Raw genomic sequence first — 17,772 nt, 5'->3', positions numbered from 1 at the left:
TAAAATTATTTATTTTAACTAATAACATTTTTAAGTGTTAAACATTTTTCATTGTTTATTCTTGCAATAAAATTGTCTTTGTAGGGTAATTTTAATATTTTTATATACTACGTATCAAAATAAATCGATTAATTAATATATAACATAATGTGTATTTCGCGAAACGTGGCTTTACTAGCAACGTGTCGAACTTCGACTTTCATGACAGCTATTCAGATACGTACGACATTTTGTTTCTTCTTTCGCCACGAAAAGTATGACAATAGGATAATTAATTTCTAATCAAATTTAATAATTAAATCGAAATTAGATCTCGACAGATTAAATTATATAAAATCTGTATCAATCGAAATTAAAATGTCTTCTTGATTAAAAAATTCAATTTTTTATTGATGTTAGAAAATTTTGAATTCTATGCCTTTTTAATAAATTTCTACCTAATTTCCTAGATCCTGCAAATGTTATAATAAAATAATGTTCTGTCTAGCACCTTAATTACGGTGAGTATGAAAAGGTCAACGGTGAAGTTAACAGAAACGTTATTTGTCCACAACAAAGAAACTTCTGGAAATAACATTAATATACACACGCTACTGGATTAAGATGATTATAACTAAAAATGTCACCAACTTTTGATTGATTAGTTGAAACAAAACAACCCATTATAATATAAATAGAAATTTGAATAAACCGTTTAATTCAACAGTTACAAGAGTACGAATGCTTTCATTATTGCAAATTACTCAAAAATCGCTCATAATCAAATTTAATGAATGACAAATTGCTTAGTTAGACTCAAATAACTCTACCTTATTCAGTGGGGAGATATAAGTACTTTTACAGTTTATACTTGATAAAAATAATAAGCCCAAAGAATAATTTTTATTTTTCACTGTATTTTAAAAACAGCCTATTGAATATACGTACATGTATTTACGCGTCTCGACAGATATATAAAAATACATATTTCGAAAACACACACGTCGCACCAACTGTGTAACACACGATACACAACGAATATACTTATACCAAGATTCATCATCAAATCATTTCTTTTATGTACAAATTATTTAATATAAATAAAAAATTATCCTTTATTTGTAATGTACAAAATAGTTAAGAGAAACTATCCTCGATTACTTCAAGGCTCAAAAAACTTGTCATGAAATATTATTGTTGCGTGTGTTGAAGGTGTGTATATTACATATTTACATATGTACACATTTACTGGCGAAAATACTTCGAAATTTGAAAACCACAAGGGAAAAACATACTAAATCACGCTTTCATTTTAAATTCAATATGCTATTAACCAAACGCATGTTACCAAACAAATCCATATTTAGCTTGTGAATATTTATGCATTTATATGAAAATGATACAATACAATATAGACAAAATATGCAGAAATATATAATACATTCAAAGTAAAGCGCTAATCGTGATATTTAGTGGATAGAACAATTTTCTACTTAATTTCCATTCCTTCGGTTGAATTCATAAAAATGTGATTTGCATAAAAATCTGCACTCTACACATATTATATACCTAGAACTATTTATATAGTCAAACTTCAATACCTCGAACTTCTATAACTCAAAAACCTTCATAAAATAGGTAAAAATGGGATCCATAAGTAAAAATTTGATTACAACTCGAAGTAATAGGTATATACGTATCTATATCTTATAATGAAGAAATACTGTAACCTAATCAACCTGCATTCACCATGCCTCTGACCCTCGCACCACGTGCCTCTGACTGCGCACGTCCTGCAAATGCGACCTATGCTATTCATCTTTCTAAATTCCAAACAGATAATCCATCTTTGAAAGATGAATTCGTTTTTCTTCGAGCTTCTACAATTCGAAAAATATTAATCAAAGCATTTTTAAACCGTTTTCGCTCGTTAAATTTCTCTTAAATTCCTCGAAAAATAAAATTCGACATAGTCTTCATAGGTCGAAGATTTTAGCTTTTCCCTTGAAATTCGAGTTCCTGAAGTTCGACTGTGTTAAAGTATTTTTAGTTACTCTACAAGTGACATTCAAATTATGCATTTATAGGAAATTTGAAAGTGTAAAATACAGAGAAATAAAATATTCAAAATATAGTATAATTATAGTACTTGAAAGTCAAAACGAATGTCTACGTAGATTCCATTTTCTAAATCGAATTTGCGAAAATATGAGCCATGGGCATAAATGTCCGCAATTTAAAAATCACGAAATCAACAAAAATGAATTTGTCATATTTTTCCTATGTGATCTTCGTTTATATCGGTAATAAACACATATATAATTTATTCAAGTGTTGCATACTGTACATCACTGAATAATAGTTCTGTAATAACAAAACATGTTACAGTGAACGTTTTATGTGAAGTGTCATTGGATACACAAGAGATGTAAAAAGTGTCTTGTGTATAACACTTCACCTGACAACTTCGTTATTGTATGTCTGTGAAACGATTCAATCATATGATCTGTGCTATGAGATATAGTAGAGACCACAAGTATTGTACTGGCAATGAGATTTAAAGAGAGAAAATTGAAAAATTCAGAAATGTATAAAATGAACATAATATACAAGTATACAGAAAACATACAAGATAAAGTACCTATAATAATATTTAGCGAATGCAATAAATGCCTATATTTAAATTCCACCATAAAAATATGAATTTGCGGAAGAATATGGTTGCATAAATATAATTTGTCGTCCAGTCATAACTTTCTATGTATCTGCGGATCTCTATTTGGTAATCAAAACATTCAATTTCAACAATTTCTCCATTCCTGAATGATTTAAATTTTAATTTCATTGGCTAACCAATTCAGGTTAATAAATTCAATCAATAAAAATATAGATTTCTTACCAATACAAATTTAGGTATCATTAACAGTACGTGATAAGTTTCAATTAGTTAATGTATTATTTAGTTAATAGCTATGATCTCTGCTATATATATGGATTGTACGTATGATAATACATATACATATGTATAATTATGATTGTGAACAGAACAATGCATATAACTCCTGATATTTTACAGATATCATGGCGCACAATGTGCATATCATCACTTGAACAAACATAAGAATCTATATATCTTCTGTACAGCCTCGTTGACAGTATTATTAATTTACTCCTATAAATTACATAATCCAATGTTACATAAACATTAAATACCTTACATATATGTATGTATACGTATATACATACGTAGATAATACTATTGACATCTCATTGAAAAAGTAGTATGAATAATTAGTGGAACAAACATAATGTTATGTCTTACACATATTCGTCTCTGTGTATTAAAGGAATCATATATGACTGACAAGTATGATTTTGTGTATACTGACTAATTTACGCTTTTTATCTTATACATAGCTTATTATTATTTATAGGCTCGTTACAGGAATTAGGAATTAGTCGTTTGTTATACTGCTGAATGGTTCTTCAGTTTGTTTTCCACTGAATTAAATTATTACGTTCGATTTACCCGGACATTTCACTTTTAGAAAAGTACAATCAGTCACAAAAGTTCTCACACGCCCTAATAACAAATATGTATATTTAATATAGTATCATTTTTAAATCTAATATATTATTAAGATATATTAAATATAGTTTGTTTTTATTAATTTAATGAAGTATTTTTATTCCAATAAAATTCTATCAAAATTTGTATCTCTTATATGAAAAGATTAATTCAGAATTATTTTAAAGGTAATGCGATCCTCACAAAATATTAACATAATCTATAATTTGAAATAGTAAGATTGTACAAATACAATCTTTTTCTTCTTATTTGTCCGAATACACTTCTAAAATAACTCATTTTACTACAAAATCCTATTTCACATGTTAATAAATATGATACTATAAGTAGAACTATAAAATGTAAATGTGAATATAAATCATGTAAATCATATTCATAAGTAAGAATGCGATGAAGATGTCTTATTTTAATAAAAACTAGTCTTTTTATAGAGCATACCAAGAATTTTGTAACTGACTGTATATCATTTTCATGCTTAATTGTTTTAACGTGTACTTATGGTTTCATTTGCTGAATTTTTACGTTGATTCTTCTGAATACTAATTATGCGTGATCTGTATTCATTTATAGATACTCCATCCTAATATTCCTGTCACCAGTTATTTTTTAATTTCAAAAGAAATGTTTATTGATATTGATTACATCTATAGAAAGACTGTATAATTTAATTTCCCTTTCTCAATAGAATAATACACTTCTTTTGTTTTCATTTATAATTCTCTTACAAAATAACTTATAATTATTTTACTGAACTTTTATGGTTTATGTACAGAAATAATTTACAGTTATTCATAGTTAACATATAGGGAAATTACAAGCATATGTTACTTTTGTAAAGATTTGGTAAGTAGATACAATGTTAAAAATATTTCTCTATTATTTGGCCATTTGCATAGATCTGAATTTAAATTATATTTTACATTTAATTTTACTTTTCGTTGAAGGAAAATATTCTCCAAAAAAAAAAGTGAGAGATTTTTTATACTATATAAAGTTAGTTATTTTTAATTTTTCTGAAGAGTTAAATACATCTAAGAAGATATTTGTTATAACAAGTAAAATAACATTTATTTTACGATCTTTCTTTTAGAAAAATATTTTCTGAAGATCAAAGAATGAATGCAGTTTTTCTTTCTTTCTTATAATAAATTGTAGACTTTACCTTGTTCAAACTTCATTTACAACAAAGAGAGTATTGAATATATATTTTTATAATTTTTGTAGTTTTAGATAATATATTTTTATAGTTTTGAGTCAAATGGTTGTAATGATCTTTTATATCTTGTTTAAAAATTGAAATTATTTCTGCACAGTATATCAACAACATTAGCACCAATTTTCTATTAAATCAATCATTTTTCGATGTGAGTATAATTCCTTTCTATGAAGAGAGTTTCTTTCAAAGTATTAACATTGGATATAGATAGACAGAACATTGTTTATTTAAAAAAAAAAGCTAAACAGATATCCGTCTTGAAATAAAATTTCTATACATCTCAATCTCCTTCAAGATCGATCCTTAATTACAGACTTTGCTTGAGAACTTAATCTCTATACTATTAAAATATAATATAGTTATTGTTTTTAATGACATATATATTTTTAAGTATTGAAGATATTCAGCTAGTAACGTTTTTAAAGTTCTCTATCAAATTGTATAAACTAGATAAAAACTCAAGCTTTTTCCAGAGATGAACAATCTGTAGTTAAAGATTTCTTTCTTTTCCAACCTATTATTATTATTAAAATATTTGTGGCTCTATTTCTCTAAATCACTTGACCGTTTCTTCAAATCACTCAATATAACCAATTCTACTTGTTCACTCAAAATCTATCAACATCTCATCTAAAACCAACTGAAACACCTGCACACAATTAACTGCGCATTAAGTACTCCACAAAAACCATCTCCAATACAAAAAGAAGCCTATGAACATGATTAAGTCAGGAACATCATGAATCTCAACATTCCTCCGTCGAGGTGCTGGAGATCTGAGTACTGGCTCCACTAGAGAAGCTACTCCTGCAAGTTTCCACAGCCAGCGCTGTGTCTGGTACTTGGACAAATTGAACTTTCTCCTTGGGCCATCGATTCTTCCCATACATGCAACTGAATATATTATACTTGTGATCCATCTCAAAGTGACTGAGATTACTACTGTGTCTCCTCCTCAACACCTTTTTAGCCATTAAGCTTCTATTATTCTTATAAGATAATTCTCTCCTGAAGCAGAAGAACCTTCTTAACTCGCGTTTCACTCTTTTTGATCTATAGCCGAACAACAGTGGGCTGATATACGCGGCCAAGATCAAGAGGCTGGAGGCCAACACGTCGTATTTATGGGGCAAATGTTGGTCAGTGGATCGAGGTAGATTCTTCATTACCAGTAATATCACGTACGGCGACCAGCAGATCAGACCCATCACGATCACCAGAGCACTTATTCGCGCCGCCCTCGTCTCCTCTCTGTGCCTAAATATAGAACCATTGCTTATCCTGTCCTTTAGAGAGTGTATGTAGCTCGAGGTGCTCCTCACGCTCGAAACACGATGCAGGTTGTCGTTCTTGCTTGGCGCTGGGGTTATTGTCACTATTGGTGCTAGCAAACACGAGGATGATTCTGTAGCGCTGCCACCGTTAGTCTTTTCAGTCTTGTTACTATTTTCATATGTGTGAGATAGAGAAGCGTCTTTATTCAAGGATGACGATAACCTACGATTGGGCCTCGTTTCTGAAAGATTCACTGATAATTCAGAGTCTCCTTGACTCAATATTTGGTTCTTCAACTCGACTTCTACTTGTACCAAATGTTCTTCTTTTCGATCGTCGTTGATATCGTTCTGTTTGGTCTCATTATTCTCCTCTTTGATAATTTCAGAGACTTGTAGTGATTCTTGGAATAGATTCGAAGAATAGTTACAGAGAGGTGAGAATTTTTTATCGAAGCAGTCAAAGTGAGTTTCTTCCTCGGAATCACTGCTCTCGTCAATAAAACTTTCTGAGATCCAATTATTCACCTGTGTGTGCTCTTTTAAATCTCTAGACGATTCTTTCGTCTCTTCGTATCCCGAAGTTTGCAAATCTTGCTTCTGCAAATCCTGACACTTACTCTTCCTAGCATCTTTCTCCATTACTGAATTACAATTGCTTAAATTATCATTAATATAGTTTTCTTCGTTTGTAGATTGAGAGACTTCAACTCTCTGTGGGCCAACCGTAAAAACAATTCTAGAAGGCTTCTTATCCCCCACTTCTTCGGGTGGAGAAGATGCATCCATATCTATAGAAGAAGCAAAGGATCGCCTTCTAGACAGCTGACCAGTGGGTTGCATAGTCTCGCTGGTCTCGTCAATCGAAGACAAACTTGATATCTTAGGTAACTTTCTAAAATCCTCTATAGTATCCGCCTGAAGACGTTGGATCCTCGAAGGGCCATTCTGCTCTTCGGTAAAGCTTGCTGAAGATAATATAGGCCTAGAGCCACTTCTTCTAGCTCTTTCTGAATTTCTATGTGCAGCTACGTAAATAGTGACATAGATCCAGCAGACGGCAATGAATGGGATGAAATAAGCAAATATGGTATAAACAATGGCATAGATAAAGCCATAAGTGATTGTATCGTCTATAAGCGTATCAAAGATCACAGTAGTATTCTCTATGAGATCTATGTTGTCATTGAGACTAACAGTTTCTACTATTTCAGGAATTGCACTGATATTGAGCTCGTTGTTGTTGGTTTTGTTCTCCAATACTGTGAGAGTCGATTCTGTGGAGACATTTGAGGAATTTTGTTCTTTGGAGATGCAGAAAAGCCAAAGACTTTGAGGATTTGAGTTGAAGAAAGCGAGGAAGCCGAAAACTATAGAGATCATCCAGGTGGAGAGGATTAGAATTCCGCATTTCAGTTTGTCCACACGAGCACGGTATCGTAGAGGATCCATCACGGCAAAGTATTGATCCACAGCGATTAACAGGACTGAGAAGACCGAAGATGTTGTTACTACCGCCATTGCGCCCTCTGACATTGAACAAATATTTAGTACAGGTGCAGAGTCGAGTATAGAGGAGTTGGAAGATGTTGAAACAGCATCCATTATTAGTAGGGGGTTCATGATGGCACAGACCAACAGGTTTGACACGGTTAAGTTCATGACAAACCTGAAAACAGAAACAACGTGTTCCTTGTCACGTAATAATATTGTAATACATCCAATTCTATTTTTATATGGATCTTGACGTGATATGGTGTAATTAAGAAATATGTATTTTTCTTTTTGCATGATTATCTGGAGTCTAATAACATGGTATTACAATATAATATAACATGGTTCTGTTATATTAGTATGATAATAAAATGAAGAATAACCTGTTGGAAATGGTCCGTAGCGACGGACGTATGAGGAATGCCAGTAGAAGTATGACATTGAGTAAGAAACAGCCAAAAAGGGCGAAACTCCAGACCACTATCGCATGATTATTCCACCATCCCTCTAGATCTCCTAGATCTGAAATCGATCCTTCTCCGACGATGTCTGGCGAATCTCCAACCATTCATGTATAATAAATGTGACGCAATTCTGAAACGATAAGAAAGAAACGAAATTTATAAATGATTTTACAAACGAGTTTCGTAAAGTTCCATTATTCTATGTTATTAACAAACAGCGGATATTTATACAAACTCACATTGTTACGAACACAATTAAGAAGATGGAACCTAGGTAATAAAAATTTTTGTTTCGGTCTTTGGTTTTCGAAAATTACCCCGCAAATTGTTTATTATTATAAATGTAATAATATATATTTATTATTATACATATTTGAAACATAGGAATAATCGAGCACAAGGTACGGTCTACTCGCGCGTTGCATGGATATTTTCACAGAATGCGCATACGGGAAAATCCGTTAAGTCTAAATATACTCTGATGGTAACACTGTGCCGCAATATGTATGTATATTGAGAGATTACGCGCCATAATTTCAAGAAAAATTGCCCTATTTCGCCAGTTCATTCAATTCCACTTCTTGTTCATTGTTCCAGCCGTTCCCCTCGTTCAGTTATCAGTAGTTAAGATGCAGTTATTTTCGTTCGAAATACACTATGATTTCGATCATTTTAAAATGTTTGATTAATCTACCAGACGTTTATGAGAGAAGTTAAACAGACTGTTACCCGCATAGACCAACAGGTTTAATAAAGAAACCAATCGTCCACACTCGAGCTTGATTTCTGCTTTTGCAGTAAATGCAAACCTTGTTTATGTTTTGGAAACTCCACCGAATATCTACAGTGACTCACCCATGTATTCAAACACCAGCCATAGATTATTTACTATATATACATATGTGTGTGTGTGTGTGTGTGTGTGTGTGTAGAATTCGCTGTAGCGGTACCGACAGTTTTTTTGCGAATATCTCGGAAACGAAGGTCGAGCGGCGGTTACACGTATAATAAAAAGTTGTCTAAAATGTTAATTTCTACAACGTATTCAAAGATTATCGAAATCGGCCAGGTGGACGAGATACCGATAATTACCATGAATATCTGTTAGGTCGATAGAACTCTTTATTTACTCGTGCGATACTTTATAAATCTTTTCCGAAACACCGCAAATTATCTACAACGCGCTGAAATATATTATGCGTAATCTTAATCTATGGTATTTATCATCTCGTGTTAAGTTTCTCTTAATCTCTGACACTCGGAAATTCGACACGTGGTGATTCATAGATATCTCGTTGCACGCTTGAAAATGAGAATTAATAGCAAAAAGCGCTGCGCTTTTTGCGATTCCTTTGTCTGGAACTAAGGAGCGTGAACTTTTATTGTCTATGGTTGATGGTTAGACGCGTCATTATGCGGAAGAAATTTTATACAAATATAAGCAATTCGAAGAAGAAAGGCGCGATAAAAATAAAAGGCGTAACGTAACAAACAGGCGCGATCAAATTAAAATACTAAGAAAAATTAATTTTTCCGTTAATTCTTCGTAACGCTAATTATTTGATTAACTAGCTACAAACTCGACTGTATTTAGCTTTTTTATTATTCGAAATATTCCATTTTCAATGAAAACCAATAATTATATCGTTGCATCGTAAATCTACAAATACACCTACAGACAAAAAGTACAACGTTATACACAGTATATACGTACACATAGTACATAGAGGTTTCACAATTTTCGGAGAATGAGTTAAGATCTCGGGGGTAAATTACGCAGTAATTCATTAGTAAATTACATTGAACGATAAGTTTAAGTAAAATGCTGTATCATTTATGGAGTTTTTTCCAGGATATATGATATGTAATTGCCATATGATGTAAATCTTGCATTATTTATCGTCATAGCAATTATACGATCGTTCGATCAAGTTAAAGAGCAGTAATTAAAGATACCAGAAATGTAGATGTCCGTGCGAAAAGGTATAATTAACAACAATAATAACAATAATAACTGTAACTCTAAGTTAAATATAATTAATAAAAAGTAACTTGAACGAAGTTAGATCATTGAAATTTAAGATGCTTAACTTCACTTTATATCTTTTCCGTGATAGAGAATTTTGATAATAAAATTCAACGAAATTAAAAATTAGAAAATCAAGTAATTCAATGCTAATGTGTTATGGCCCCCAATGATACCAGTTTTAAAATAGAATATGTGCAGTCCTTTTATTTATCGTGGAACCGTATATCCCGATATAAGTCTCAACGACGTCAGACAAATTATGGTAAAAGTTACTTTGAAATCTATCTTCTACACGCCGGTTAGCCTCGAAAAAGTTAAGCTACGGCGAGATGGAGATATAAAAAAAAAAAAGAAAAAAAAGTCGAAAGCTGCAACAGAGCAGGGATCATATTTATTTCGAGAAAAAAACATGGATGTTCATCTATCGACAGCGAGTTGTGAGAATGAATCGCTGGCTGCTCGTGACGCAGATGTGGGGTGACTTTAGTATTTTGCTCGCAAAATGCATTAACATATCGGCAAACAGATTGCTCGTAACGCAACAAACGAAAGAAAGGTTAAAACGTCTTAAGTTTCGGCAGTAAAAATAAATATACACGGTTGAAGCAGCGTCTATATCGCTTGACGTCATAGGCAAGGTTTTTTAATACATTTTAAAATATGTAATTGGCTTGCTAGTTTTCTCGTCGCTATTACGCGCTTATTGCAATTCCCTCTCGTTAACTTCGAGATTTACAGAGAAGAGAGTCTTAATAGAGAAATAGTTACGTGCGCAAGTCCGACTAAATATATTTTCAAAGATTTGGCTTCCGTAATATAAGATAACAGACTTTGAAATTTTTATGTTAATTGTAAACTCTAAATTGAATTGAATTTGGTATAAGGACATTCTCTATTTCTGTAATACAGAATTTAAAAGAATACGTATAGAATTTTATACAAATTTTGATGAAGACAAAATTAAAACGAAAAGTTGTTGCTACAATCGAGAATCGGATATCGTTTTGCAAAAATCTTTGATAAATTTAACAAAACAAAATTTAAAAAACCGCTGTAACAATCTCTTTGTTATAAAAAAAAAAAACCTTTCTTTGAATAACAAATCCTAGAAATTAGCCAGTTTTTCAGTCTTTACGCTCAAGGATTGAAAAATCGCATTGCATTGCAAAAATGCGAGGCCACTGCGAAACAATCTTTTTATTTCTGCAACCTGTATGAGTTACTTGGTTGGAATAAAACTACTTTTCCCATCAGAAACAAAAGAACATGTACAAAGGATGTCACACTTTTGAAATTGTCATTAAGAATACGTATCGATGATCCATTTTCTGAGAAATCATAATTTCCCGTATTTATCAGCTTTCAACCACAATTACAAGACAGACAATTAAATATAAAAGATATGCAGGAACGAAATTTAATTATGGTTTGAAACGGAAACCACGATTTCTCTAGAGAAATAGGCTATGGAAACTTTTTTCGATAAGAAGTAAACTCGCGACATCCTTCTCCTCTCCCATGCAACGGTAATTTCGTTGTAAAAATAATTTTTGAAAGCTGCAGGACCAAAATATTCGCCCCTGCTACTGATAGTGTCTCATATTTTTGCATCGTTTTGCATAATTTATGAGGTTCTTTTCGATTTTTCAAATTCACCTAGATAATAAATAAATATTTTCAAAAATTTGATTTTCGCGCAATGACGACTATCAATTATTAAAAGAAGATTAAAAATACCATGTTATTAGTAATACCAAATTAAATACGCTTCTTATAAAAATTCAGTTAGCAACTTTGTTCGGTTATTAAAAAAAAAAAAATTGGCCTATTAAAAAGAAGAAGGGAAGAACCGAAAGTTGCTCAATTTGTCAGGGAAAATATGCTGGAACGCGTAACGGAAGATTATTTTTCGCTGTTTCCGACGCGACGTTCCAAACATCATAATTCAACGATGAGTAGTTACGGGTTATTTGCATGTTGCGAGATACCTAAGATCAAAGATCTCGAAAAATGAATAGCTTCCACTAACGATATTTCGCTCTTTCTTTACAGCCTACCACCAGTCATTTGTTCATTTTCCTACACCTTTCCATCGTCTTGTGACGTACGTATGTAATACGGACGCAGTCCGCAGGGTATCTACGTATACAGAGTCGACGTTACATACCGTTGCCTGACAAAGTCCAAAGAAATGCTGGAATAGCGAACGTGACAACATGCTACAATATCAAACAGTAGGGGTACAGCGAGCGGTATCTTTGATCGTACTCGATGCCCTTGTCCCTTTAAATTGGTCGTACGAACAAACGGGATGTTTGAATCGGTTAAATTCGATATCTTCGATTCACCTTAACCCCTAATAATTGCCCCTAATAATGTTTGCGTTATTCTCTGTAATGAGAGACGACCGGCCGGACGCTTACGATTACGTACAGTTTCCTTACCCTTAGTGTTATAAATCCCCGCATGGTCTTACGAACGATTCGATCATAGTCCTATTACCGTAAACTGATGCAGTTCGTGGGTGCGTTCCTCTTGAACGAGAGTTTTCAAAGCATCGAAAAAGCGGGAAAGCGCGACAGACCGCGTTCCGTCGTCAGCGGCATTTTCAATTCGCATCGTCGTTACGTACGAAACTACAACGATACTAGTTATTTAAACAGGAAAACGTGAAGCTAGGTGACCTTCTACAAGTACATTCCATCGTTTTATATGGCTTCGATACGTAAATAGATATTACCTTCTAGCCGACCCTCGTATATAATTATGAGAAGTATATGGTCTTATCCAATAATAAGTTTGATCGGAGATTAGTTTTATTAATAGACAGAATAATGAATATATTTTAATTGCACGACTGTCGCAAAACGTATTTTAGTTTCTGTTCGACGTTTGTCACTGTAAAACGTTTCTTCCGTTATTGCGTATTTCCTTAAGAAGCGTTTCGTTCCTATTCTTATTTTTTGAATTATGTCATCGCGAGGCCGATAGCAATTTCCTCGTCGCGTTAGACAGGATGCCACGGTATATGCTGAACTTGCTTCTATCGCTATATAGCGTTAGCGAGATTGACCAGAGGAAATTATCGTCGCACGAAGCAATTTCGTATCGCACACGCGATTCACGTGCAGCGTTCTTTGGCTCGCGTGACAGACCGTTGAAAACGATCGTCAACGACGTTTAACGTTTAGTGTGACATCTGCTTCGAATCCGCGTTGGTCGTTGTTGCGCATGCGCATCGATCTACGCTACGAGTTTCAAACGCTTCTTAAAGCTTCGTTCAGAATGATCAAGTTATCTGAATTTAGGCGATTTAAGGCCCGATGTGGACGAGCGATATCGCTGCGATTATAATATGTCTGTCCTCGGTGTTCTTAAACTAAGAAAACAAACGGAGACATATATCTGCAGCGATATCGCGCAGGCAAAAATCGCTCACCTGTATCGGGTACTAAATTTCACTAATTTGAAACCTCTTCATTTTACTTGAATATTACGTAAAATTGTATTAACGAAAATGATAGTTTTTTCAAGTTTCCACTGCTTACTCTCGTTAATTAAATCACTAGATTTGTGTAATAATTTGGCTGCGGATATTTCTGCGAATTTATATTTTGATCGATACGACTAAAGAGATGGAACCAATATAGAAATGCAGATCATCCATTAAATAAAATAACGCGAGTGTTGTATCTCGAATATTTATTATTTGTTATATATTTTCAAATTTTCTACGAATACAAAATTTGTCATCTTACTTGGTTTAAAATATGCTTTTGAACTTTCAAATGAAACCAAGGTTTCTTCGATTATTCGCTGACTCGAAAGAAGCAGTAGTTGCTACGTTACGTTACGTTATTTTCAATTTTCCACTTATCGATATCGTACCGACCTAAACCAGCTTAGTTAGTCGGCCGAGTTCCAAGCAACTTAGTACACTGAGTCGACCGACCGATTACTCAATTTTTCAGTAACAAACTCGACCGTGTGAAATAACGATATAACGACAGTGTAAAACATACGTACTGAATATTTTGACGATTGATCATTTTTATGATATTCACGTAGAAACATCCCTTTTCGATCGTGCCACGATTACCGATACACCTTGCATTTTGTTATTCACTCGTATGCACAATCTCTTTCCTTTTTACTTTCTATTGGATAGCCTTTCGAAATTAGGTTACTCAAATTTAAATGGCTCGAACTCGAGTATCTTGACTAATGTGAACGAAGCTTAACCTCGACTCTCTGCTGCAGCTTTTCAGCTATATTTAGAGGTACGGTTGTAGCTTTTGCTCGGCAGCGGTAATAAAAGCGATCGTGACGGGTGATTTACCGGCGCTAATCTTACAGCTTATGCGCACGCGTCTCAAACGAACAAGCACTTGCAAATTTTATGGAACCGTGGCACCTCTCTTCTTTCGTTATAAAACGAATTCTCAAATGAATTTTACCGATCCGAAGTCACGTATTTCGTGCGGCCGTGAATAACGAGTTTCGAAATATTTATAATCTCCAGATATGTAGCCTGGTTTTCTCATATCTAAGGTATGAAGAAATTGTCCGTGAAGCTTTTCAAATTCACGAGTCTAATTATATTAGACACGGACATCATGCGTGCTTATTAGCGATCAACGAGTAGATAACGGACGTTCGTTTAAGGCAATTCAAAAGTATCTGACTAACGATCGTTTGACAATTACAAATATCCCAAGTTGGTGGGTCAGACTTAAAGATTAATTATTTGTCGCTTGCGGTGAAAATTTGTAGCGATCAGATCTTTGTTGAAAAATTCATCGTTGTTTCTTAACGCGTGTCGAGCCGCACAATTTTTTTCCTTACATTTGTAGGAAATTCCGTGAATACAAAAATGCATAGAATACGCACAATACTCGTGTTACTTGGTTTTATCATATATTTTTTTCAGTTACTTCTTCGCGTAATAAATATAAGAATTGCACGATACTGGCAAATACTTATTTAGAAATTAATGATCACATAGGGCTCTTTTTATTCGATCAATCAAACGCGCTCGACTCTACAGGGTCTCAAGTATGACAAATAAATGAAAAAAAAGAAGTATGTGGAATGCGATAAGAAGATAATTAAGCGTAGAATAGAAAGATAATTAAAAGATTAATTTAAATTCATTACAGTCTGCAATATACCTCGATGCAGATGGGAGTTTGCGAGTATGCAGAGATTTAAAGACACGTGTGCTCTTAAGCGTGACTTGCAGATAGTCTCGAGATTACTTTATGGCTACACGTGTGAACTAAGGACCAATAAAAATAAACAAGAAACTATGTTTCTTCTTAGACTTTGTTGAAAGAATCGTTCAGTCATAAATGTTTATATTTATCGTAGTAAAATTTGGACTTTAATGCCAAATTGATTTATGATTGTGAGTGTATAGATAAGGAAGTATTTACTCGTAAATTCAACTATTAACTGTATTACGACAGGTTTTATATTCTACACATAGACGAGATAGGATATATAAATTGAAAGATAGAAATAATAACAACTTAGAATTGAGAGATAATTAGAAAAAGAAACAACCAAGACCAAAGTCAGTATTTCGTAATTTTTACATGCATTTTCACATGGCTTTTAAATTTCACCAAAATAATCACGATAGTCGGGTCTCGTTAAAGTGATGATGAAATTTTTAAATGTTTTGTATAATGAGCCAGTAGTGTTTGTATCGCGTGAATTTTATCATCATAAATCATATCTTTTTCCTGGTTACAAGTAAAAAAAGAAACGTGTTAATAGTGTTGACGATCTTTGCATGATTTGAATTCTTTCTTTTAATTAAGGTTATGAAAGTTACTGATAGATTGGGGTTAGGTTGGGGTTAGGTTGCCTCTGTTTAACAACTGCAAATATTAACTTGTGTATTTTGAAATTCCTTCGAATGGCTGGATACAATGGCAAACAGTCTTAAATCTTCCCGAGACAAAAAGATGAAAATCATAATATTCAATCGGACGTTCGTTGAAAATCCAAATCAAACGAACTAATTTTTCATTGTTTATTTCTTGCAATTTATTCTCTTCCTCCTCCTTTCCCTTCTACCAAACGGCATAGAATCGATTAAATTCTATTTTACGTGAAAAATAATTTTTTTCCCTCGTAGAATTCTATGGAAGTAATATACTTATATAACTTTTATATTACAAATATTTGTAATTGATTAAACCTTACCTTTTATAAGAAAACCATTTTTCGTTTTGTAAAGTTCTGTAGAACCAATGTATTTATAAAAATGATAAAATATATATTTTTTTATTATTTTCTACTATTTTATTTAACAGTTATTTATTTAACTATTTTGTTCAATTATTACTATACAATAAAACTAATCCAACTAACTAAAAGTAAAAAGCTAAGGGAGATATTATTAGAAAATTTAACGGAACGTTAGAATTAATACAGAATAATAGGCGAATATACGTATATGTTCCCAGTTTGGATACATCTACTATGTCTGAGTACATACTTATACGGATGTTGGAAACCACGTTATATATTTTTAAAACTTACATAATCTCTATCGTTACAACTTTTGCATTTCTTGTTCTATCAAAGACTAAAGTCTAGATTATTAAACAAGATTTACTTCCATTTCATTATATAACGTCTCGTATCTCTTTTTTCTACTTGTCTACCTTATCTTACATTGAAACTACTCGAGCTATGACAAAATATTCTCTACTATGTCATCCTTTGTAAGACACTACTACTAAAATTCATTAAGCGTTTAGATAGCAGATTGTATCATAGCTTGGGCTATAAGAATTGCAAGTTAAGAAACGAAAAGAATATTTTAGTCGTGTTATTTACAAAGTTTAAATAAAATTTCACCACACGTATGTAGTAATAGTTCGGTTTGTTGTTGTATATACATGGAAGCTATAAACCGGACGTCATCCTAACCTATCGGACAAATATCGCGTGTAGTGCACAAATAAAAAATAAGTAAATAAGTAGATAGATACATAAGTAAATAAATAAATAAGATAGGAATCTTGAATACCGTGAATACATTTAAAAAGCAGGCTCAGACAGAAAAAGAATGTGATTCTCCTTCTTTAAAAAAAAGCATCTATGTGTCATTAAATAAAGAAAAATGGCGGTTTAATTGATAGACTAATCTCCGGTCTACGCTTTAGTCGCTGAAGGGTCTCAAGATGAACTTTATATCATTAAAACGGTATACTGTAGTATATTTCCGTGCCCTTTCTTTTTTAAGTATCCTGCAGTAATCTAGGTCACAAAAGTATGAAAGGTCGGGAACACATAATGAAATGAGGTTAGAAAAATGTCAGGTTGCCTCTAACCGTTCTCTGTAACAGATTTCCTCGGTTTTGACCTTCGACTGTGATACTATAACATCGAGTTTCGTGCTCTGATAGTTCCAAAAGTATCTTTCATTGGATACACTACTGGTTTTTAATCGGGTTACAGTTAACTTCGGTTCCCACGAAATACATAGGAGTGCGAAGTGGCGATTGCACGACGATACGCTACAAGATTATCTTGTTTTGGTATATGTTGCGACAGGAAATGATCTTGTAGCAGAGGTCGTTAAGCGCGGCTTAACGGCAACTGGAACACTAGAATGGGGCATAATATTTTGCTTGAAAGAATGATATTAACGCTAGAATCAATGTTTCTTAATATTGGCATACATTTCGCTTTTAATATTTGTGACTATA

The 17,772-nt window shown here is 32.9% G+C and overlaps 1 protein-coding gene across 5 annotated transcripts in view; it reads right to left on the bottom strand.

Moving 5' to 3' along the window:
• Positions 1-3,693: 3,693 nt before the first annotated feature.
• LOC122566869 overlaps positions 3,694-17,772 on the bottom strand; it is a 102,472-nt gene continuing 88,393 nt past the window's right edge. For 3 of the 5 annotated variants that reach the window (XM_043724732.1, XM_043724729.1, XM_043724728.1), the window contains 2 exons: positions 7,936-8,146; positions 3,694-7,727 (listed from right to left, as the gene is read on the bottom strand). In XM_043724732.1, coding sequence (XP_043580667.1) covers positions 5,531-7,727; positions 7,936-8,120 — 2,382 coding nt within the window. In that variant the 5' untranslated portion in view covers positions 8,121-8,146 and the 3' untranslated portion in view covers positions 3,694-5,530. Of the gene's footprint in view, positions 7,728-7,935; positions 8,147-8,255; positions 8,301-12,489; positions 12,569-17,772 lie in introns of those variants that run through there. The other 2 variants (XM_043724731.1, XM_043724730.1) reach the window with 2 other exon arrangements.

Source organism: Bombus pyrosoma, linkage group LG4 (assembly GCF_014825855.1).
Source record: "Bombus pyrosoma isolate SC7728 linkage group LG4, ASM1482585v1, whole genome shotgun sequence".
Taxonomy (NCBI): domain Eukaryota; kingdom Metazoa; phylum Arthropoda; class Insecta; order Hymenoptera; family Apidae; genus Bombus; species Bombus pyrosoma.
This window is presented reverse-complemented; position numbering and strand designations above follow the sequence as displayed.